General features: G+C 46.4%; 4 protein-coding genes across 4 annotated transcripts; 3 read left to right on the forward strand and 1 right to left on the reverse strand.

Annotated features, from left to right (window-relative positions):
• PV09_09639 (uncharacterized protein) lies at positions 1–4324 on the forward strand. Its single transcript, XM_016363741.1, has 4 exons — positions 1–3581; positions 3628–4106; positions 4170–4195; positions 4250–4324. The coding sequence occupies exon 1, from the start codon at positions 763–765 to the stop codon at positions 1690–1692; it is 930 nt and encodes a 309-aa protein (XP_016208428.1). The 5' UTR covers positions 1–762; the 3' UTR covers positions 1693–3581; positions 3628–4106; positions 4170–4195; positions 4250–4324.
• A 6504-nt stretch (positions 4325–10828) lies between these two features.
• Positions 10829–11434, forward strand: PV09_09640 (uncharacterized protein; the record flags this gene model as incomplete). The annotated part of the gene is made up of 1 exon (XM_016363742.1): positions 10829–11434. The coding sequence occupies one exon, from the start codon at positions 10829–10831 to the stop codon at positions 11432–11434; it is 606 nt and encodes a 201-aa protein (XP_016208429.1).
• Positions 11435–20684: 9250 nt separating this feature from the next.
• Positions 20685–22400, reverse strand: PV09_09641 (uncharacterized protein). Its single transcript, XM_016363743.1, has 5 exons — positions 22210–22400; positions 21553–21982; positions 21385–21506; positions 20987–21335; positions 20685–20941 (listed from the first exon to the last, which is right to left on the reverse strand). The coding sequence occupies exons 2-5, from the start codon at positions 21844–21846 to the stop codon at positions 20822–20824; spliced, it is 885 nt and encodes a 294-aa protein (XP_016208430.1). The 5' UTR covers positions 21847–21982; positions 22210–22400; the 3' UTR covers positions 20685–20821.
• Positions 22401–22683: 283 nt separating this feature from the next.
• PV09_09642 (uncharacterized protein) lies at positions 22684–24241 on the forward strand. Its single transcript, XM_016363744.1, has 2 exons — positions 22684–23420; positions 23484–24241. Exons 1-2 carry the CDS (start codon positions 23051–23053, stop codon positions 24143–24145), a joined length of 1032 nt encoding a protein of 343 aa, XP_016208431.1. The 5' UTR covers positions 22684–23050; the 3' UTR covers positions 24146–24241.
• Positions 24242–24627: the final 386 nt, after the last annotated feature.

Raw genomic sequence — 24627 nt, forward strand, 5'->3', positions numbered from 1 at the left:
AAAGTGCTGTGAGCGCAACCCTGGTGCTTAAAAACAGATCAAAAGCGATCGGGCACACAGGGCAACAGCCAGGGACTAGTCCAGAGTGCAGGGAGGCGAGCCCCTGTGGCGATGCTATAACTGCGGCCTTACGCGGTCTTCGCGCATCCCGGACGCGGGAAGAGTGCGGGCATCGTGGGCAACGAACAACGTGGCAAGTAGGGAAAAGCGCCTACCCACGCTGTGTCGTTGTGAGAGCCATGGAAGGTGAAGCAGCCTACATGGAAAAGGAGATCCCCGATATTCTTCGTGAACTACAGGCCCAATGCGAATTCACCAAAAGCAAGCGTGACGCATTACAAGGGAAGGTCGGGAAGAGGGCGGGTGACTGGTCAATAAACCGTCAGGACGTCCTACTGTTCCGAGGTCGAGCCTACGTACCGGACGACCCGGCAGTAAAGTTTGAGCTCATGAGGAGGTACCATGATGACCCCCATGCAGGACACTTTGGAGCAGCCAAAACGGTTGAGCTCCTGAGTAGAAAGTACCACTGGCCATCAATGCGCCAAGACGTACAAGAATACGTGCGAACATGCGACGTATGCCAACGGGTGAAGGTGAAGAGACACCGCCCGTATGGTGAATTGCAGGCGTTGCCTGTGCCGGAACGTCCATGGAAAGAAATCACGATGGATTTCATGAGTGGCATCCCGCCGTCCAAACGCGACGGGCGCGTATATGATGCTATCCTCGTGATTGTGGACAGATATACAAAGATGGGTCATGAAAATCTTCGGCCTACCAAAAGGCATTGTCTCTGATCGTGACCCGAAGTTCACTAGTGAATTTTGGTCTGAACTGTGCTACATGCTGCACATACGCAAACGCATGGGAACCGCATTCCATCCGCAAACCGATGGACAGACGGAGCGGCAAAACCAGACAATCCAAGAATACCTGCGTGCCTACTGCGGGCAGTATCAGAAGACCTGGGCGAAATTACTGCCAATTGCCGAATTTGCATATAACAACAGTGTTAATGCATCAACTGGCACAACCCCGTTCTTTGCGTTGTACGGGTTCCACCCAGAAATTTATTATGATATTGAAACCCAGAGCAAAGTGCCAGACGTCAATGAGCGAGTGAAGCAACTCCATGACGTACGCAAGAAGCTTGAAGAATACCTTGCCAACGCAAGCAAAGAGCAAGCAAAATACTATAACCGCAGACACGAGCCAATGGCATTCAAAACAAATGATCTTGTCCTCCTGTCAACAAAGCACTTGCGGTTAAAACAACCAAGCAAAAAGCTTGCACCGCGCTTTGTTGGACCATTCCGAATCCTCGAACCTGTCGGAACGCAAGCTTACCGACTGCAATTACCAGCCTCATGGAAGGTGTGGAATACATTCCATGTTTCACTGTTGGAAAAGTACCACCAGCGGGAGGGAGGCGAGAACACGGCGAACCAACTGCCCCTCCCAGAAATCATTGATGATGAGGAGGAATGGGAAGTCGAAGAAATCCTCGACAAGAAAAAGCATAAGAATGGCATGTGGTATCTCGTCAAATGGAAAGGTTACCCTACAGAGTACAACCAATGGTTGCCGAGGGAAAACCTAGACAATGCCCAAGAGATGCGTGACGAGTTTGATAACCGAGCGAAGAGAAGACGCACGCGAAGAGCAACGAATGAAGATACCATACATTAAGTAAGCTATGCTAAATATATTACAAGAAGCAAAACGCAGGGGACGAGCCCCTTATTCGGAGTAATCGGATGAGAGCTCCACAAAGGAACCCTCACGGGTGGCAGCGGAACCACCGCCCCGAGAAGACGACGACGCCGTAGCAGAGGAGTCGCCGGCATGGCGCCGTCGACGAGAAGGGGGAGCAGGGTCGAGAGAGGGATTTGGGCGGAACGCCCGGCGACCCTGGTGTCGCAAGGAAAAAACGAGCTCGGGAGGAATCTGTGAGACGCGCCCAGAACGCGCCTGAGACGCAGCAGTCTACACAAAGGTCAGAAAAAACAACCAACGTGAAAACAGAGGAAGATCATACGGAGGAGGGCGAGATGCTGGCGAGGGTGTTCACCCCTCGGATGAGTTGTCGCATCTGCTCTAGGAGCTCGCGAAACATGACCTCTAAAGTGGGGCGGCGATGCCCGCCCAACCGGTTGTCGCGAGTGACAAACGCTTCAACCGCCGTTTTATAGCGCGCGAACAAACGCACGCACTCCGCTCGATCGACCTCAACGGTTGATGTGATACCCGACTCGTAGTCCTTGAGAGCCCTAGCGAGCTCGACGAGGCGGGCCAGACAAAGCGCGAACTGAGGAGGGACCTATAATTGGTGAGAAGAACCAAGCAAGACGCAACCAAAACATCAGGGCACAAACCTCCTCGCACTCATGATGCTGGCGCGAACATCCAGCACACTTCTGAAACGCGGGCATATCGCACAGCAGAACGAGGTCGACATCCTTACTGCACCGGAGGCAGACATAGGTGCCTGCCTCCGCCTCCACGGTCTCCCCTGGAGGAGATAGGGTATTATCCCTACTTCGAGAAGATGAAGGCACCGTCACTTCGAAGGCAACCCGGCGACGGCGACTGGGGGGCTCGGACGCAGAGGCATCGCTGCCACGGCGCCGGCGCCTGGAACTTGTCTTGTCGCGCTCGGGCACCGGCGAGGACGGTATCGGGGTCGGAGACCGAGGAGTAGGAGAGCGCGGGCGGGAAGTACGCCTATGTCCGGAGATGGCCTCACCGCGCCGTGATGTTGACGAAGACGGTGCGGGTGTTGGTGAAGGGGGCGCCAGGGAACGAGGACGGGGAGAACGCGCGCGTCTCGCACCTGAAGAGCGAGGCGTGGACGGCTCCCGCCTCGCCCCCGACGCACGGGGAGTTGACGGAGCCATAAAGCTGAATGCTGGTGATGATACGTATGGTGTCAAAGGCGCGGGTGTCGTGAGTGTGTGTGTGTGTATGGTTGAGGAAGAACTTGGGGACGCGCAAGATTTATATTGTCACTGAGCATCAAAACCATAACACTGTTGCTACGCGACGGTGACAGGCACGACAACGCACACAACGCGGTGCCGACACACACCCCAACAACAACAAACGACGATGACCATAGACAAAACGCACCCACCGCGAAAACGCGCCGTGAGACTGACAACCTCTTAGCGAGTCTGGAGACCAGACTATGGAAGGGGGGGAAGAGTTGTGAGGAACAGAGAGGGAACTGGCGCACGGGGCAGCTGCGCTTAGGCCACGAGTCACATGCTCTTTGGGACTGTAGTATTTAAGCTACGCACAGCGTTCCTTTTAGTTCGCTTCCTTAGTCGTCAGTCTTGACACGAATCCAAGCCTATTGCTCTCCATCTTGATATCACGCTTACATCCACCCCTTACACTAAAACTCCTACATGCCTACTTTTTATTTAGCTGATAAAGGAATTTTTAGGGTTATTACTTATAGAGATATATGATCTCAAAGATTACATCAATTTAAGTGAATAAAAATCAACCCAGATAGCAACCTGAATTCTATAGATACTGTTATATCAGAGGATTAGGCAACCGATAGTTAATTAGTAAGCTCAATATCTTTTAGACTATTATTATAGCTAACCACCTAAGCAACCAACTATCTAAGATATCCTATGTGACAGCAACTATTATATAGTTATACTGTCTATTCTATATATCTTATCAAGCTTCGCTGTTATATCCACAATATCAAAAGCATGCCAGTATACTCTACTTATAGTTTGTTGATACAGTATGATATAAGAACTAATTAAAAGTCTCAAAATCTGCTATCTTACAGTAATGCCTCTTTATCTATGCCTTTAGCTTACTGAAAGTACCCTCGATAGGATTCAAATCAGGTGAGTATAGAGGCAGAAAATGTAGCTGAACACTATGCAGATCACAGAGCTCTTGGATAGACTGGCTTTTATAGATACTAGTATTATCTATAATAATTACTGACCTCTTGCCAGGATATGGCTTATAGTAAGGCAGAACCTGATCACGCATAAACTCAAGAAAGATCTCTGCTGTAATTGCGCCTTGGAAGATATGCCATGTGAGATAGCCATCAACATCTAGCGCTGGTAAGATGCTCCATCTTTCACTCTATTTCAATAGTGATATGGTTTGACACTCTTTGCTAATAGGTGCCCAACCAAACTTGCGATCACCAGTACGTTCATTTGCTCCACTCTCATTAATAAAAAGTAGCTGAGTAGGGTGCCAGGTATATTGATAACCAACCCAAGCTGCATGTAGTTTTTCATTGCGTTCTGCAGCCCGGCGACATACAGCCTTCCTTGACCATTTGTGCTTATGCAGATATCCTGCAAGTTGTGTATAACTAATAGTTATATTAAACTTATTAGCTAAAAATTGCATTATTTCATCAAGGTATGTAGTAGGCTGATCTTCAATGAAGTTGAGTAACCACTAAAATTTATATTAGTAATATGATTTTAATACATCTAAGTTATAAACAAACCTAAACCTGAGCAGTAGTCAACTTAGGCAATCGGCCTTTTCGGTAGCAATTACGAGGTAGATATGCTTTACTATATATTTTATAATTACTAGTGATTCAGCGGACAGTTCAAGACGCACATCTGACCTCCTTAGCAATATTTTCAGCTGATACACCAAGATTAAGTATAATCTTAATCTGCTGTTGCTGATAGATCTCTAGATGGCGCATTTGAATCAGATTTATATGCCTAACGATAAAGATATTGACCAAATACTGTTTTCAGACGCGAAGCGTGTTGTCGCGCGCTGAGCACGGGCCAATGGACAATGATTTCCGACAGCACAGTAACGGGAAGTGACTCACCAGCTACTGCCGCGGGCCCCACACTGCGGAGAACAAGGTCAACATGGGACATGAAAACGACCCAAGCGTCCGCGAGAGGCCAGAAGAGGGCAGCGCCGGAGGGGAAAGAAAATGAGGAGTTGAATCAGCAACCTCAGAGGCCACTAAAGCCTAGCAGGAAAGCGCTGGAAATGATAGATTCAAATATTATAATACGCCACAGCACTCAAAACATGGACCTCGATAGCGACAGTGACCAATAATAAAATAAAACCAACTAAAGATACTGCAGTACAATATCTATAAATCAAAGAACCAGGTTATAGCAACACTACTCTGAGACCCAAGCATAGCGACCTATAATATAATAGCTATCCAAGAACCCTGGCGCAATCTATTTGAGGACACGACACACCACCCAGCAAAGAACACCTTCCACCTGTGCTATCCAACGGACAGCACTAAGGAATACCTGGCGCAGGTATGCTTCTTTATCAATAAGCGCCTAGACCATGCCCGCTGGCAAATCGAACAATACACGCGAGACCTATACACACTACAGATCCTTATAGGTGAAGAGGCAGCAGAAAACGAACTGATACTGCATAATATATACAACCCAGGCTAAGGCAAAGACCAGGCAGCCACCCTCCCAGTATTACGAGCCCAGCTAGAGAAACATACTACAAAAGAGCAGATAGCGCTCAGTGACTTCAACCTACACCACCAAATATAGGGAGGCCCAGGAGTTATAAGAGAAGAGCCAGAGTCAGAGGAACTCATCAAGATTATGGACGACCTCAATATGATAAATATGCTGGAACTAGGCACAATCACGTTCAACAACGGCCTTGGCCAGACGACCATAGACCTCTGTTAGATGACGCTAGGTCTGGTCGACTAGATAGTCCACTGTAGGATAGATAAGGATATTAACCACGACTCTGACCACCTACCGATCAGCACCACGCTAGATATGAGGATCTGGACGATAGAACCCAAACCTAAACACCAGTGGAAACACCTGGATGAGGAAAAGTTCTGCGAGGCTCTAAAGGAGGTCCTCACACCCAAGCGCAGGCCAGACACAAAGAAAGCGCTAGATAAGTATATCCAGTATATTATCACCGTAATCCACACAGCAACAGAAAGGGTCCTACCTCTAAGGAGACCTAGCCCTAAGATGAAGGAGGGGTGGGACAACACATGCCGAGAAACACTTGCAGAAATGAAGCGCCTCCGCAGAAGGTACTCCTGGCAGCCGACGGCTGAAGCATAGAAGGACTATTAAGAAGGTAGGAAACTCAAGGGCAAGACCATCGCAAGAGTATTCCAAAAAGCACACAGAGACCAGGTGACAAAAGCGGCGAGCTCGGCCGAGTCACTATGGAAGGTCGCAAAATAGGCACGCAACAGGGGTAACCAAGCCCCAAGCATCACACCCATAATACAGAGGCCTGATGCCCTAGCGGACACCCCAGCAACAGAACCACAAGGAAAGGCGGATATATTCAAAGAGACCTTCTTCCCGCCCCCACCAGAGGCGGATCTGAGCGACATAGAAGGGGCATCCTATTCAGGGCAGGTACAGATGCCAAAGGTTACCAGAAAGGAAGTATTGGAGGCAATCCATGCTGCAGCCCTACTAAAGGCCCCAGGGCCAGATAGGATATCTAACAGGGCACTACAGGCAGCCGCAGGAATGCTGGTACCATTCCTCACAACCACCATCAACCAAAGCCTAAAATTAGGCTACTGTCCAGTCCACTTCTGTGAGTCAACCACAGTGGTTTTGCGAAAGCCTAGAAAGGACAACTATACAACCCCTAAAGCGTACCGCCCGATCGCACTATTAAACATGATTAGGAAGGTCATGGACGCAGTCATCACCCGGCGGCTTAGCTTTCTGGTAGAGGAATACCAGGTGCTCCCCAGCCGACATATTGGGGGCCGAAAACTGCGGTCTACAGAACACGCGATACATGCTATAATCAAATATATTTATAAATTATAGAACAAAGGCAAAGTGAGAGTAGCTAGCCTTCTCCTTCTGGACATTATGGGGGCATTTGACAATGTCTCTGCCAAGCGTCTCCTACACAACCTCCGGAAGCGAAAGGTAGATGAAATAATAGTACGCTGGGTAGCGAGCTTCTTAAGCAGCAGGCACACCAGAATCGTGCTCGACGGATACAAATCTGAGGAGTACCAGATCAAAACAGGTATCCCGCAGGGCTCACCCCTTTCACCTATCTTATATATCTTCTATAATGCAGATCTTATAGAGGAGTGCAGGATAAAGGATGTGACGACAGTAGGGTACATTAACGACGCTGCGACCCTGGCATGCGGTGATTCTACAGACAAGATATACAGGAAGATTGAACGAGTACTCGAAAAGGCCCACCACTGGGCACAAACCCATAGCACAAAATTCGCACCAGAAAAGTTCCAGCTAGTGCACTTCATAAGAGCACAGAGCCGCATCGACCTCAAAAGGCCACTAGTAACCCAGGGGTCACCATCCCGGCTAAGAGTATATGCAAGTACCTCGGGGTCATCATGGACTGAAAGCTCAAATGGAAGGAACACATCATAAAAATACACCAGAAAGTCACAAAAACAATCACCGCACTAAATTACATCGGAGGCTCTACCTAGGGCATAGGCCTATAAGACATGCGGAAAATCTATAGAGGCACGGTCGTGCCACAGATGATGTACGCATGCTCCGCCTGGTCAAACCCAGGAGGTGCAGAAGGTTCATACACGGCCGCCACGCTTAAAACACTCAAGACCCTCCAGACTCAAGGCGCGAGAGCTAACGTATTTCACCACCAAGTCGCGCACACCACCAAGTCGCGCAGCACACCAGCCATCAAAACTTTGAATGTATATAATGCAACCACAAAATAATATTTTAATAAAATATCCTATATTTTGTACACTCTGAGGCTTGATGATCATATCTACGACAAATATAGCATGTAATTTGCCATGTTTCAGCTGCATTTGGCGCCTCACGTGATTCCTGAGCTTCCTTAACTGCTGCTACCACCTCGCTATTTTCAGTCCTAGGAGACTGTTGAATCAACTGAGAGGCCTGAGCAACAGTTAAGCTAGTTGCCTTACTTATATGTCGTCTCTTTAATAGCTTCTTTTTTTTCTGTCGCTCATTAGCAGCTCTTAATCTCTCATTCTCAGCAGCCAGTAGGACTGCGCCTTGCATAGATAGCTCACAGCCTTTCACCAGCTGTTGTATTGCCTGATTAGTTAGTGTAGGTGGACTATATGATAGTTTCCTAAGTAGATCTTGTATCGCCCCTACATGCTGATATAGCTGAGTAAGATTGTGAGGAGTTTTGGGTGTAAATTGCTGATCATCTGTTGGTAGAGGTTAGGGTGGTGTAAGTGGCCTCGAGATTGTTGATAGAACTTGTTCTGGGTTGAATGGGACAATTCCAGTAGCAGCAAATCCACTATAGATATTACTAAGTGAAAATGCCTCTGATCGAGCTGTTTTCAAGCATGTAAGAAACTCCGCTTTGTTGATGTGAGAGATGCCAAGCCTCATCAGGTTTGCGACCTGATTACCATATGCCCTCTTTAAGACTGTAAAACAGCCTACATTAAGGGGCTGTAACAAGTGTGATGAATATGGAGGCATACATAATGTAATGATAGAGTGTTCTTTACAGTAGTAATCAAATTTAGGTGTTATATGAGACTCATGCCTATCAAGGATAAGCAAGCGGTATGCACCAACAGTCTGTGGTTATGTATATGGTTCAAATATATCAGTAAGCCATCGAAGACCAAGCTCATTTGATGTCCAACCCTTTGGGCTGAGACTAATTATCCAATCTGGTGGTAATTCACTGTATTCATACCAATTCTGGATATGAACCTTGCCTTTCAGAATCACTATTGGTGGTAGATGATAGCCACTGGCTCCGACTGCCTCAATCACTGTAGCCCATTCTCGATCACCTTGCTGTATAAGACTAGGCTTTGTACATCAATCAGATGTAGTTATCACTTGTGATGTACTTGTAATGCCTATTGCAAATCCGGTCTCATCAAAGTTGTAAATATCATCCTTGATGATACTATATTTCATGATTGTATTGCGGACAAGTGTAAACTATTGTTGGATAAGCTCAGGATCTTCGCATAGAGCGCGCTGGTAGTCATATTTCCGATTATATTGTGATTTGAGCTCTGGTTGGCGGTTAATAAATCTTAAAGGCCAGTTTTTGCCAATATATATATCAGGTCTATTTCACTTCTGTAGTAATAGATTAGCTGCCGATCGCAGATTTGATGGTGACAATAAGTAGCCTCGATCCGCTATACTAATTAACCATACTCTTAGAGTCTCCTCTTCTGTTGTTATGAGTTTGTGGCCGGTTGGTCGATAATCGACGCGTCCAACGCGACCGTGAACGCGATCGCGCAATGTGCTTTCAGGAATGCTATAAAGCTGTGCAGCTGCTCGAATTGATAGATTTGATGCAGAATTAATTGACTGAAGTGCTAATAAAATTTTTCCTTCATTCTGAACTGGATTGGACATGTTGTTGTGGTTTAATGATAAGTTTCGATGATGTGGTGCGCGACTTGGTGGTGTGCGCGACTTGGTGGTGAAATACGTTATTACAAAGTAACACGTGACAACACGTGATCTCTCATTTTGCTCAAAATGAGAGAAATGTGTTGCAGGAATATCACATGATCTCCCGCATAAAAGACTCTTTTCTGTAAAGACAAACCTTACTTGGCTAGGAAAAAAGCGGCAGAAGAAGCGAAGAAGCAGCAGAGTGATGCTAGCTGATTCGAGGCGCGACTCTTTTCACTACTGAGACTCCGCCGTGTTCAGATGCTACACAACGGATGCCACTTGGTCACAACCAGGACCACCAGCCCAGCTCCGGTGAGGATGACTTGTCTGGTGGATAGCAAAATGCCGGCAGTAGAGACACTGGCATTGAAGGTACGTCAGAACTTTTCACAATCATGTTCTTTTTTTGTGGGCATGTTAGGGATGGCGCTGTGTCCATTGCAACATGATGCAACCGTATCAAAAACTGCCCAAGAGTAAACCAACTTGATCCTACGACGTTTACGTTATTGCTGTCTTGTCGTCTTTGGCTCTGCTGCGTTTCTGGCTTTGCTGTGGCGATTGGATATTAACCAATGTCGACATTTGCACTACGCATTGAACCGCTGAACTGCTTAGTCAGGATTCAAGGGCTAACTCAAGCAGGAACTTGGAAGGCATTGCGGAGAGGGCCCACAAATCACCGGCAAAGATGTGAACAAAGTGTTGAACATGGAAAGCGACCAGCTCTCATACAAGGATGTGCCAGTATAGCCATTCCATCGCTGATACAGAGCTTGGGTGAGATAGAAGAGGAGTTCTTTCCAAAATGTACCGACAATATATTTGCATGTGCGAATGTAATTCCACTGGCCATGGACGAGTAAAAGCTTTGTGAGAAATCGGAATTGAGCTTGCGCTGGCTCAGGATAGCCTCGAGATCGTTCCGTCATGGGAGTCGTCCTAGCTGTGTCTCCCATTATACCGTGATGCGCACAGATGTCAATCATTCTTGGTCCTGATTGACGTCCGTGCGCAAACCAGCACGTCGAAGATATTCTTATAAGTTACAGAAAAACATCTACAAAACCCCGAAACCACACTATTGGAATTTACCACCCTAGCGCAACGTAGATCGCCCCAAAAACAGAGTTGACATTTTGCTGGCTATAACCCAGTACCCAGTATGCCACAAGTTGCCTCTCGTTGGGGCAAAACCCGACACGCTCAAAGACCATGGAGACCGAATCCTTGCAGACATCAACAACCTCATGAATACGCACGCACAAGCATTGAAGGAACCGACCGAAAGGGAAAGGATATCCCTGAGAAGATTTATAAACCACTATTTGACAGCATTCAACGGTTTGTAATGCAGTCAACACGCCTGGACAAGAATGAACTTGAACAACAACACCAAGTACACACTTATTCAGGATATACACCGGGACATCACTATTATTAAGGCAAACAGCAGTATTTTGAACACGCCCCTCCCAAAAAAGAACGCGATGAACACTCGCACTTGGACCCAAGTCGCGTCCTCACCAGCCGCACCTCCTTCCCTACAGCGCACCATGAGCGGGATATCCTCCACAGCAGCCTCAATCGAGAGCCCAAAGCATAAGGAGATAGTCATCAGATACAAAGGGAATAAGGCAGTACTATACGCACAGAGAAAGCTAAGGCCTAGTGAGCTAGTCAAAAAGCTCAACGTGGCGCTCACGTCCACGGAAGACACGCTGATCATGGCAGCCAAGTTCAAGGCAGCCAGAATTAACGGCAGAGGGTCGATTGTCGCACACACGGAGACCGTAGCACAAGCGGAGACCCTGCGCAGGCACAAAGAGGAAAGGAAGGGATTCGTGGCAATAGAAGCGGAGATAATGCTGCCAGTCAACCCAGTAATCGTACATGGGACACCAATCCAATCCATTGACCCAGGGAATAAGGTAGCATTCATTGAACAGCTCAGGATCGAAAATAGACAAGTAATAGCATAAGACATGGTAGTCGATTACAGATGGTACCATAAATACAGGGACAGCCAGAAAGACAGTAGCCTCGTGGTAGACTGTAAAACATCTGAAGGACCCAACACACTTATTAAGGGAGGGACATTAACGTGGAGTCACGGACTACGAGTGGTGCGCAGACATGACTCGACATGCCAGCTTATCAGATGCCTGAAGTGCTACCAGTATGGGAAATGTAAAGGAACCTTCTGCATGAACAAAGAGACATGCACATCTTCAGTTCCAAGATGCTGTCTCTGCCACGGCACACATTATGCCTGGTTAAAACAGTGTCCAAAATATAAAGACGAGCTACGGAGGATAGAGGTAGCCAAGGCCGAACTAAACGCTCGCCCCTTCTATCCTGAACCATGCCACGAGGTCAGCCCGGGACCTTCTGTGATCAGCAGCCATCCTGCAGGATAAGAAAGCGATAAGATGGAAACAGTCCCCACCCCAGCACAAGCAAACCAGAAAGGAACGAGCAGGACTGGAGCCTTAACGGAAAGCCAACAGGCCCCAAACTCGCAGGTAACAGATGACCCAGAAGAATATATCCTAGTAAAAGCGAGGAAAGCAAAGACCACAAATGGACCACCCCGAGAGATCAGCACCAATCCCAGGAAGAGTCGACACGACGATCGGAGCCGATCCAGGTCAGAAACAAGGGGGCAAAGACGGCCGAAAGCGAGGAGCAAGAACGCCCGCTGTGAGGGGCCGGAGATATCGCTGCATATCGACAATAAAATTAAACAGGAAGGAGAGTCTGGTCCTCATCAAGGCCAGCAGCAACATCAAGGAAAGTCAAAGAAAACCTGAGCGCAGTATAATGAGCGAAAACACACCAAGGATGCAGACCATCATGGTAGCACAGTACAACATAGGCGGGAGCCACAACACCATGGCGGAGGTCCTAAGGGACCCTGTGCTAGGCGAAGCAGACATCATTGCCTTCCAGGAGCCGTATATTAACAGACTCGGCACTGAAATCCAGACCTATAACTCAGCAAAGACCAGGTTTAAAGCGTTCATACTAAACCACACGAAGGCAAGAGTGGCAATATTCATTAGTAAGAATATTGATGCAACAAGTATAGAGCTCACCGACTATGGGCCAAACTTAACAACCATAACGCTTAAAATAAAAGACCAACTAAACAAGGTTATAGTATACAATGTATACAACCCCAACCCGGAAGCACCATATGAAGAAGAGACCGGCCTCCCACACCGGTCCGCCCTAAAGAAGCTCAACTGTGCCTTAGAACAGAGAAGATCCCACCAAAATATCAAGGTAGGAGACTTTAACCTACGCGATGACTGGGCCCCGGGGGGAGGGGGGGGATCCAGGGATCCAGGGATCAAGGAAGTAGCATGCCCACGCGCTACTGACTACCTTCTATAAATCCTGGAACGCCTTATCAGTGCAGGCCCCGGGCTAAATTGGACAAAGGATCCGACCGCCCGCCCCTCGTGACCATATTCGGAGCCGGAATTACCCAAGCCAAAGCGGTGGAGCAATACCTTATCAAAAAAAAATTGACATGGAGGTCTTCACTAAAGTGCTCTGAACTCGGCTGCCCGAAATTAAACCAGCAGGACTCACGCCAGCTGAAATAGATAGCAAACAGAAAAGATCCAAGATACACTAATATCAGCTATTCACGCCAGCGCACCAAAGGCGAGGATTGGACCAAAGTCAAGACCTGGATAGACACCTGAATACACACAGGCAATTAAGGAATTCAAGACAGCCTGACAAAGATGGCGGACCACCGGCGATGACATCGACTACATGGTCTTCCAGATGGCTAGACGGACAAATAAAACGACCATTGACAAGGCCGTCACGAAAGAACATCAGGAGCGCATATCCGAAATCAAAGATATGAAGGACATGTGGAGAATAGCTAAGTAGGCCAGAAACAGGGGCACCCCGCACACAGCCTTCACACCAGACATCAAGGACGACAATGGCACGCCCCAAAATACGGCACAGGGAAAGGCAGAAGCCCTACGACACACATTTGTTCCAGTACCACCGGACACAGGCACTAATGATATTAACGACGCCCAGTACGGCACGGCCCCAGACAAGGCCCCCGGACCAGACCAAATATAGAACAGAGTGTTGAAACTAGCTATAGCGGAGCTGACAAAACCATTGACAAACCTCTTCAATAACTGCAAGAATGCCTGAGCCCGCCGCGCCAATCCATTACAATGGCACTCCAGAAACAGGCAAGAGCGACTACACAGCAGCCAAATCCCACCAACCAGTAGCGCTACTCAACACTATCGGAAGATACTAGACAGCATAATAGCTAAGAGAATCAATTACATAGCCGAACGCTGCGGCTTACTCCCCTGATTCCACATTGGCGGACGCGCAGTAGTAGGATGCGAACACGCAATCCACCTCATCTTAGAAAAGCTCCAGTGGGCAAGACAAAGACGACTAGTAACCTCAATGCTGCTGATAGATGTCTCAAGAGCGTTCGACAACGTCTCACATAAGAGACTCTTCCACAACCTCCGGAAAAAGAGACTTCCAACGTCGTGGGTCAACTTGCTACCAAGCTACCTCTCCAATCGGAGAACGAGGATTCAACTTCCGGAAGGAGAATCAGAGGCGATAATTAGTAGCCACCCTCCAAAAATAGACCATACCTAGCGGGACTCTAAACCCGGCAGTTTAATGTAACGCCGGATACCGAGTTGGCGGTTCGCTCTGAGGGGCAGGCAAAAGTGGCAACGCCCAAGGGCTGCGGAGCGGATGAGTGATGCTCGCAGTCCTGATCTGTAGGATCAACCGACCTAGCTCGGAGGGTAGATAGAGGCTATGCTTTGTAGAACACGCCAGCATGGCGGCCTTAGGCCAGCCGAAACTTCTCAATTAGAATTCAAAAAAAAAAGTGAAGTTACAGACTAGCAATATATTCTATAAAATCTCTATAAGTACAATAATAAATTCTCACATATATGCTTTGTGCCTATCACATACTAAGGCTGTTTCACATATGATTCGGTACAATTTTTTCGCTTAGAGCGCGCCCTGATTTCAACAATCTCGCAGTCACGGGGTCACCCCATGATACATGACCAGTACCATCCTGTTACCCATCTAACCTAAGCAGAACTGATATCAGCAAACGCACCTTGACATTGGCCAACACGTTCTAATGCTAGCCAACCAGGCTCCTAAAAGATAATCATGGACCTTTGAATAAATCTCACCGTCTACCCGTTGAGATCCCAATTAGGAAAGGCGGGATGATCTCCTTTATATTCTTGAGCAAATGTACCCTTGATCCTTCTCTTCTTCATGCAACATCTGGATTATTGTACAATACTTTAGTACAGCACGACCAAATAAAGAGTTGATAGCCTCGTTATCTCACTTCACGTGATAGCTCGAGTGAATCATTTCTAGTAGTTCTGTGACACTCGCCAACAGTTCTAGAATAATTACAGGCCAAGAAGAAATTCTAAGCTCCCGTATCTTTCTATTTTTAATCCATGGGAAAAATAGACGCTTCTGATATCTTTTGGCTGCGCTACGCGAATGAAGTGCTCGTATCTACTTTGCCTAATGAAACCAAAGCGCACTTTGAAAGGTGTGTTGCCTGTGTCATGATGTCTAAGAAGAATATTTTTAGACAAGTAAGATCGTCGTTCCATTTTTTTCGCATTTAGATATAGTGACTATTGTTAGAATTTCTTCTGCTCACATTTAAGTACCTGGATTTCGCATCTCCTCTTTCGACAGGATTTTTTTGATAGTGTATTCTGCATTTCAAATTGAACAAAATGCAGCTTTATGTGAACAAAATCTTGCTGACTTTCAGTATACCGCTGTTGCTTTTTGTGTGGAGCACATTTCTCCACTTTACAAGGCCTGGATCTCTGGCAGAGTTATTCGTAAGCTTTGCTGGGATAACTTCTGTTTCTGTTGTTTCACGGCTTACACTGGAAAACGTTGTTTTGAGTTGGCATTTGCAGGAACTCGCCGGTATTTTGAATGGATTGTTCGGGTCTGAGCCATGATATCTAATTTCTAAACCAAGAGCTGATGAAAGTGATATTAGGGCAGAAACATGCTTCTCAATCCTTGCTGCGGCGAGGGGCGAGTCTGACCTGGCTCGGAATGCATTGAAAGGAGCTCAAACCTCATATTGCCTCATGATACTAGGCACTTGTATAGTGTTTGGTGGCCTCCGACAACTAGAGAACCGTATTATTGTTGCACGACTAACAGCTCAGCTCTTGATCGTTAGCCTTACCAGCATTGCTTTACCGCTTGCTTTCAAATTTGAACCGCAAGGCAAGATGACCATATATATACATAACCAAGCTAATTCATGCACAGGTACCTATATTCCAAGAATGCAGATGGCTGCCACTTTGCTTTTGAGTCTCTTGTCTATCCAACTCCATGAGAGACGAATGAGTGATGTGAATAAAGTCGTCCCAAAAAGCATCAATCTGGTTTATTCACCTTTGACTAATGTCCCCATACTAATTATTTCTACTGTCGCCGTCTTGTTTTCTGCTGTTCATTTTTTGGAAGCAGTTGCAACATCCAGTGTAAGGTTGAGCATACCTAAAACAGTAATTGGCATAGCTTTGACAGGAATGTCGGTACCAACGGTGGAGTATTTTATCACCGTCTTCGGAGGTTACAGCAGAGGTTCCTCATGGATTTTTAGATTGATAGCCGACTCAAAATCCTCTACCTGGCTCTTAGGAATTTCTCTCGCCATCTTCATCAAGTCGATTACAAAAATCAAGGACTATATGGTAGTGGATGGGTTTGAGGTGGGGATGCTGTGCCTCACTGTGTTTATATTGAACTGCTTCATTCCCAGCAAGTTGTTTCATTGGTATGTTAGGCGTCAATATCCTCATCCAAGCTAATTGAATATAGTGTCCACAGTTCTGCACTAATTCTCGCATTTCTACTGATTGCTATTGCCCTATGACTTTACGGACTTAGTGTATCGTCCATGTTATGGATGTTGAAAAGAAGAGAGGATGGATATTGACGAAACGGAACATTTTCAGACTATCAAATCGCTACCTCCCTTCAGAGTTGAGTCCCTGTTTTCGAGGTATATCATGATTATATCCTTTGTGGTTAAGAAAGAGAAGTATAAAGCAATTAGATTTTTTGCCATCATGCTTGAGTTAATTTCCTTTCAACATATTGCGCCGTATCTTCGGTGACTTGAGAAAGCTTGCACTTGCCCAAAAGCCCCGGTCATTTTAAGTAAGTTATATGACAATTTTTATTTCGAGAGCTGCTATCACAACTATTGTTTTGGTTGTCTTGGGTATTCATTCATGTATACCATATCACAGAAGCTTAATGTATCATTCTACAAGACAGTACTTTAGTAGTCCATGCTTAAACTTGGAGTCCAGTTATTACACCATGCTTTCTAGTACAACCATTTCACTACCATGAATAGAGTATTTGATGCTTGCTGGAAGAGCGTTCCCCCTAAGCTTACCTCCAATGTAGATGATCCAGCAAAACCTCTCATGATTATCCTTGAATGATAGATCCAACCAATTGATCCAGGACTCAGCATCCCGTAAAGCGCTTCTCGCCATGTCCTGTGTTATTTCAACCCCATATTCTTTTTCAAACTCTCGTCGTCGCCAATCCTTTCGCAACAGCGCTTTCCAGTCCTCATAACATTTCTCAAGATGATTGGGATGATTACTCAAGATATGCTGTCGCTTCTTGAGAAAATCTCTCTCTCTAAATTTTTCATCAGCGTACATCCATTACAGAATAAGGACGACAATGGACCTAGAAAATTTATTGCATTCCGAGCAAACCCATCCTTTTACTAATGTCTGTCTTCTATCATCCACAGTGATGATGGTAATTTTAGAGAATCCGTAAGGTTGCATTGGCACTGGGCGAGATATTCTCTTCTTAACTGTAATGCAAGAAGAGCAGATAAATCATGAAGGACGTTTGAATGGTTGTTGCGGAAGCGAATTTGCGACAAGTATTGCTAGGATATGCTTTTCTTTTTCATGACCTGTCCGGCGATTTCTATTCAGGTGACTGCACCCTGCATGCTGCCTATGCCGCTGTGGGCCGACCTGTCAGTTTCAGAGGAGATGCATAATGTCGAAAGTCTCGACATCCTGCATTCGAGAAACGACATTGTGTCCTCATCCAATGAAAATTTACGCAGGAGCAACAAGTGGCGCGTAACTCATCTGACATTTTCGTTGCGCAGATTCTCATGTGGAGCAGAGAAAGTACGGTAACCCCGCAACCCCTTTGGATAATGTGAATAGACGGGTTCTAAAACTATACCAGCATTGTTTGGGCAGGAGTTTGTGTATATTGTAGAGTCAATTTCACCATACATCGTCATCAGTAGTAGTATGACAGTGCCACCAGAGTTGGAGAGCCTCGTTGAGGCTTTTTATCCACATCGGAGCACCAGTGGTGTCAGATGCCAGTGCGGGACGAGACTCCTTGGCAATGTCATGGCCCAAAGTGTACTTGTACAATATTCCGTACTTGTACATTGAATCCTTCACGGTTTCAGCCATTCTTTTCGTATGGCTATGTTGGCTATGGCGGGTGGTAATGTGGCCCAAAACTCAGCGGTCCAAAGTTCAAGTGGAACTCGGCTAAAGTGTGCTACTTCGCCATGCTGTCTTGTATACGGGGAACATCTCACTGCACATAGAGCGAAAAGAGCAGGGTGCAAGAGCTTCAGCCTTGTGACATTCGACCATATTCACAGAAGTATGGAACCAAAAGGATGAGTTGCTCCTGCGAAGCGACGCAGACCCCACTTGAACTACTCTCGATTTTCAAAGCACCTTATCTCTTCCTCTCGAGGGGCGTACTTCCTTCCACCCCAATCATGCAAGAAAGGCAAATGATCAATAAGCAAGGGTGCTGTAAATCCATAGCGTCAGCACTGCTATCGGCCAGTGGTCGACGCATTAGCCGCAATACCTTCTCACATTTCTTAACATGGATGGCACATTCCGACAAATGTTCTTGCATCACAACTTCAAGGTAGTGAGCAATGAGACGTGCCGGGAAGTACGGAATGCATCGTGTCTGCCGGCTCTGGTTTTCAGTTACGTTGGTCTCATGTTGACACTGACTAGCTGTTTGAATACTGGATCTTAATTCTGTCTCTATATAAGAGCAAACTTAGTTTCAGATGGTACTGATGCTTTCGCCACTACAGGTTGTGTCTCTTTGCGTATAATGTGTATATCTGTAACTGTATCACTCTCGAGTATATTGTTCTGTTTTCTATTCGAGCTGCTTATACCGTTCTATAAATATGATGTCCATGTGTGAATTGCGATGCGCTTTGATAATTGATCATGTAAAACGTACGTTTTCATCATTATGGCATCTGTGATCCAACAACTTAGCAAATATACTTGTATTATGACAAAATCCACTTTGACTTGTCTGCATCTTCCATCTCTTCTCTGCTGGTTATCCTGTCGACTGCCTTTGCCACCCTTCATGCTGCAGTTGAATTATATAAGGCGAGAATTGGGCCGTCGATACCTTTTTTGCATTTGCGGTTGATGGGGAAAGGAAAAAAATGTTGACGTAGAAAGTGAAATGGCATGAGATGCCAGTACGCAGGAGTATTGGTTCGTGAGGTTGGTGCAATCTGGGATTGCAACAGCATTGCATTCACAGAAGACATTAGCTAGGTCATGTTGTTGATGGGTTTGCCATCATTGCTGATAATGTCTTCAACCAGGTAATCAACGTTTTCGGTGCGCGACGGCGCGTGGACGATATGGAATTGAATCATATGACGAGATCCGGACTAGTGAGGCAAATACGTTTAAAGGCAACAGGCTGGCCACAATCAGTAGTGTACGAGTCATAATCACAACCCAAAAAAAGAGTGTGATTGAGGATTAAGGCGCATTTTGAAGCATTTGGTGCGTGGCGCGATACGCGGTTCAATATTATAACGGCTGATGCATGGCCTACGGGAGGGAGGCGAAGTCGCATCTATCACCTCCTCCTTGTGCCACCTGGAAAATTTAGTCCGGAGATTGTTCTCTTATCTCAAACTAAACCGAACGCGAAACAACGCAAAAAGAGGAAATGCTGATTCTTCACCCGTTCAGGAGTTGTTTGGTGAACCCCCACAAGAAAACGGCACCTCTGTACATGAGCTCGATTAATGCTCACAAGGCTTTTTAAGCCTTAAGGAGGCAAACACGGCTGTTACAAAATATGAGAATAGAAGGAAGCTAAGCGTTTGGGGAGTGCAGAGCTAGTTCTCAATTGTCTCCTCCCCTTCCTACTCTATATTGGTATTCGTGTTGAGAGATACTAGCATCTCAGACACACACACACAGGCCATTTGTTAAAGTATCTCATGCTGGATTCCCAACCCTAACTGTGTTGACATATCTGGTACCATGAGCCGGAGCTCTCTCTTCATGCGATTGTCGGCTAACCGTTCAATCTTATCTGTCCGCCAACATGTAAGAAGGTACCATCCATGATGACTGATGGAAATTACTTCTACTAGACTAGTCTACCATTAATATGATGCGTACTTTTCAACGCTCTTCCTTAGAAAGGTGTTTGTATTGCTTCATTGTCACATGAAGTGAGACAAAAGCTTCTAGAGGAGAGATTGGCAAGTATGGAGAATGTATGCATATCCACAGCTGCTGTATGGAAGAAAGCTAAGTCCACTGTTATAGCTCCCAATTTGTCTGGGTGTGGCGCTAACATCCCTCGATCACAAATTAGACGGTTTCTTTTGATCTGCTAATTAATCAATGAGATATGACTTTCTGCATCTGCTAGCTCGTGTATAATTTCATTGATCAGCAGAGGTGTAAATACATCTTAAGCACCGTCCCCAAATGTTCCTCCATTTCCCGCTTTCCCCGTGGCAGGGTGTCGTGCCGAAGTTTGCTGAAACCATGCCGCTTTTGCTTTTGGAGCAAAATAGATGCTCGTGAAGAAGCAGAGAAGGCTACGCCTCGCATGACGATCCTTCGGGTGGCTGGCCTTGAGACTCTGGATCTTTCTCTTTTCAGTCCGCCAGAACTGTCCCTTGAGACCCGTATGTGTAGCGGACAGTCAAGAAAGCCATGTGGGGAGGATGGATTGTGGACTTTTAAGGAAGCTGGATGGTTGCTATTGAGTGGGTCTACGTTCTCGAAATATGAAATATGCATAATAGGTCAAAAGCTGCGAAAGAAATATTGATTACACTATATCGCTGTGCGGATCAAAGATAACGTACACATACAGGTCTCAAAATATGGCTTGTATTGACGAGAGGGAGAGACAAGCATTGCCGAAGAGCAGACTTTGCGTATCGGTATCTACCGTTCGTTGTCGGTTAACCCAGCCTGGAAGCCAGATGACTCCAGTTCACGTGGACGGTCATCTCTACGAAGAGATATCCACACCACCGACGAAAGCAAATTCGGAAATGACACAAACTATTTTGAATCAGCCGGAAATTATGGTTGGATGAGACTTCCTACCTGCAGAATCCACCGTACGTATGGTCCAGTTTGAACACAAAAAAGCAGAGCAAATGACACGTCGATGCCAAAAACAACCCAGTTCCGTATCAATAAAACAAACAACTTCCTGTGGAATCGCGTTGACTCCTCGCCGTTCCAGAATGATACCAGAGTCAGCCTAAAACCCTTCACAAGCCATGATAACGCACGCTTCGTCTTGGTATAGAAACCAGGCAACTTTCCATCGAACGGCTTAATAATAGAACTATTAACGGTAAGTTGGACTTGTGCAATATGCCAAGCATCAAAGACACTGGTGAGGATAAGAAACGCAATCGTCGCTTCGTTAATTGCGACCGGCTCTCGGCTGCGCAATGGATCAGCACTTGGGCCTCTATACGCAAAATTGCACATACTGGATGAGTATTGTGAGTGAAACAGATGTTAAAAATAGGGCGTACGACGGCCTAAGCCACCACCAGAAAAAAAATGCTGTAAATGAGTGCGTTTGCTCAAGGATCACCGCAGAACCTTCGTACTGGGCAATGTCAACTAGGTCGGACCTCACGAGAGATACTACTCACAGCTAGACACGCAGCGAGTCCGATCTGGAGATACAGTGTACAGATGATGGTTGATGCTTTGCCTGTCTGACTTTGGTAGACAGCAGTGACGACTGCAACCGCCAAAGCGGACCCTGCGACGGGCAATGAGATCAAAGGCAGACGCATCAGGTCAATCGAACTGTCCGGACGTGCACGCTTTTGGTCACGCCTTCGTAACTCTAGGAGCACGGTCAGGCCAATGCTAGCTATGGTCAGCACTGTAGGCAAGATTATCGATTGGGGCCACGGCGGAATTGGCATGAAGAACAGCATGATGCAGAGAGACAGAGCGAAAGAAATGCAGACGCTTTAGGTGCAGACCAGATACATCGACCAGCTGTTGCTGGCCGAGGTGTCCCTTAAAGATGGTGGCTCTCCCAGTAGGACAATATGATTTAATCGCAACCGCCTATTCCCAAGCGTGAGCAACGGTCACTAGCAACAGGGGAGGCTAGGAGCATGATGCTGGAGTGGAAGGATCCCGCCACCATAGGGAAGCTAATTATTGGAACCAATGTCAATTGGTGTGTTTATATGCAACCAGACATGTGCGGTAAGCATGCCCACCCACCCAGCAACATGGCCCAGGGTGGCAGAGAGGAAGCACTTATGCCGTGTATATGCAAGAAGACTTACGATGGCGATCTGGGAGCTCTACCACAAAGTACAGAACCGGAAAACGGGTGTGATAAGGAAAGCCCGACGCCAGGCACATAGAGATCGCGTGAAACTGCAGCCTTGACCCGAGACGCTCTGGAAGATCGCCGATTGGCCCGCAACAACCAACAAGTGTGACACCCGCATTTAGATGCACTTGAAAAAAAAAACTCCGCTGGCATGGTGTATTCATACTTGCGACAAAAAAGGAAAGCTTGTACTTAGGACCAAGGAGGAAATCTCGAACTTAGGACGAAAGTGGAAAGTTCATGCTTAGGCCAAAAGCGGTTAGACCACATCGTGGCTTTTATGGCATGTTACTGTGTCCTGCCATCACAATCCCCGCCGGAAGATTACCGCCATCAGCTCGTCTACTCAGGTTTTTTGAAACTATTATAGTGGCAGTTTAGCTAGCAAGGAAGTTCCCTTATCCCTTATGGCGGATCCTTCGACCGGAAATGCAGTTCCAACAACGTCGATGAAGATATGGTCGAGAGTAGCAAGACAGAACAGAAAGGCTGTCCTTCGTAAACAAGGACGTGCTATCAGACTTGGCGGAACGCCACCGTCTCTAAGCCGTTGATATGCTCTGGGCAGGTCAAATTTGAATTTCAGACCATGGGTCCGTGGGGATTCCCAGTCAGTTTCGGAAGCGTTCGAGAACCCACACGAACTTTAAATATAGATTAAGCAAAGACCTATGATCAGCATAAAAAGGCGACAAGCGCGTCGTTTTGCATAGCCAATTTCTTGTCGGTGCTAAACTTACATCACGATTCGGGGTTCACAACATCATATACCGGCTTCGAACCTGCTCAATATGCAAGGTGCAGGTTCAACTTCCAATGTGGCACTACCGATATCTATCGATAGTGACAGCATATTGGTCCCCAATTCCGCACTCGGCAATGATCATATTGACGAAGCCTATGGGAGCGGAAGTAACACTTCATCCGCATTTACAACAATTGCCTCGACCGACATTGAAACTGTGCAAGAAAATGGCAGAACGTATCACGGGGGAGGATCGTACTGGTTCCCGAATGACGAAACTGAGAATTCTCGACAGCGTCTCATGCACCATATTTTCCGGATTGTTTTCAACGGGAGACTATACTTTGCGCCAATCGAGACAGATGGCGCTAAAGTTATTGATCTGGGTACAGGCACAGGTATTTGGGCAATAGAATGTGAGTAACAGACTATCGGTTCAAGTATGCGTTCCAGTAGACAGTATTAATTACGTGTGACAGTTGCGGACTGTTATCAAGAGGCGTTCGTTCGAGCCGTTGATATAAGTCCGATGCAGGAAAAGATGGTTCCCCCGAACCTTGATCACATAATTGAGGACGTTGAGTTGGATTGGATGGATCCTGAGAATTACTGGGATTACGTGCACACTCGCAACACTATCCAGGCCTTTCAAAACCGAAATCTTCTCTTTCAGCGCGCCTTTTTACATCTCAAACCCGGAGGCTGGATGGAATGCCAGGAAATTGACCACTTTCCAAAATGCCACGATGGTAAAATGGCTGTGGACAACGAGCTATTGAAGTTTTGTAATCTCGTTGCCGATGGTCTTGAGAGACATGGTGTAAAATTGAGGGAAACTTGCAAGCTGAAAGATATGATGAGGGCTGCGGGATTTGTCAATATTGTTGAACAAGTGTTTCATATGCCAATTGGATCCTGGCCGGAAAGCAATTCTCTTAAGAAGGTCGGATGGTATTGGCAGACTGCGCTCATTGAAGGTCTTGAGGCAACTGCTCTTGCACCTCTGATCAAGGGATTGGGTTGGAAGAAAGATGAAGTAGATTCATTGTGTGAAAGAACGAGGACGGCATGCTTGGATATGACGACGCATATGTACATGCCATTTTATATTGTCTATGGCCAGAAGCCGTTCAATACTTAATTGTAGGCAAAGAAAGTAGTTGCCCACAAATTTACATGGGATGAAATCGGCTCAATGAATCAGAGTTCTTTGTTTTCTTTAAACTGAATGTCAGAGAACCTCAATGTTGCCACTGCAAATGAGATCAAATCTATCAGTTTCGTTGATTACATCCTTTTCGTAGAGAATACACTGGTTTCCGGATGATCATGTTGACACCACCGACACTCGATCTTTGCAGCCTGAAATGCCGAGCTCTCCGCATGAAGCTACTATCATCCTTCAAGAGCTTTTAGAAGGGGGCAATTTAATTCAAGATTGTAACTCTCTAATTCCAAATTAGCGTCGGTCTTTTTGTCAGCTCGGATTTTATGGCGTTAAGTAGTTTCTACCTCTAAGAAAGAACATGAGTTGATTAAAACTACTCAAGTGAGTTTTTGCCTCCTCAAAAACCTTTCTAACGATTTGTTTCTGAAGGTGTACTTTCAAGTTCTACTACTCCT

The sequence above is a fragment of the Verruconis gallopava genome (assembly GCF_000836295.1).
Source record: "Verruconis gallopava strain CBS 43764 unplaced genomic scaffold supercont1.104, whole genome shotgun sequence".
Taxonomy (NCBI): domain Eukaryota; kingdom Fungi; phylum Ascomycota; class Dothideomycetes; order Venturiales; family Sympoventuriaceae; genus Verruconis; species Verruconis gallopava.

What these genes read in the sequence shown, in the direction of transcription:
- PV09_09641 (XM_016363743.1), bottom strand. Translation starts at nt 21,846, where the DNA reads ATGCTGTTCTTCATGCCAATTCCGCCGTGGCCCCAATCGATAATCTTG. An exon ending in GACTCGCTGCGTGTCTAGCT is followed by an intron (nt 21,507 to 21,552) that starts GTGAGTAGTATC and finishes GACATTGCCCAG; the next exon opens with TACGAAGGTTCTGCGGTGAT. An exon ending in TCACTCACAATACTCATCCA is followed by an intron (nt 21,336 to 21,384) that starts GTATGTGCAATT and finishes TCCATTGCGCAG; the next exon opens with CCGAGAGCCGGTCGCAATTA.
- PV09_09639 (XM_016363741.1), top strand. Translation starts at nt 763, where the DNA reads ATGAAAATCTTCGGCCTACCAAAAGGCATTGTCTCTGATCGTGACCCG.
- PV09_09642 (XM_016363744.1), top strand. Translation starts at nt 23,051, where the DNA reads ATGCAAGGTGCAGGTTCAACTTCCAATGTGGCACTACCGATATCTATC. An exon ending in AGGTATTTGGGCAATAGAAT is followed by an intron (nt 23,421 to 23,483) that starts GTGAGTAACAGA and finishes TACGTGTGACAG; the next exon opens with TTGCGGACTGTTATCAAGAG.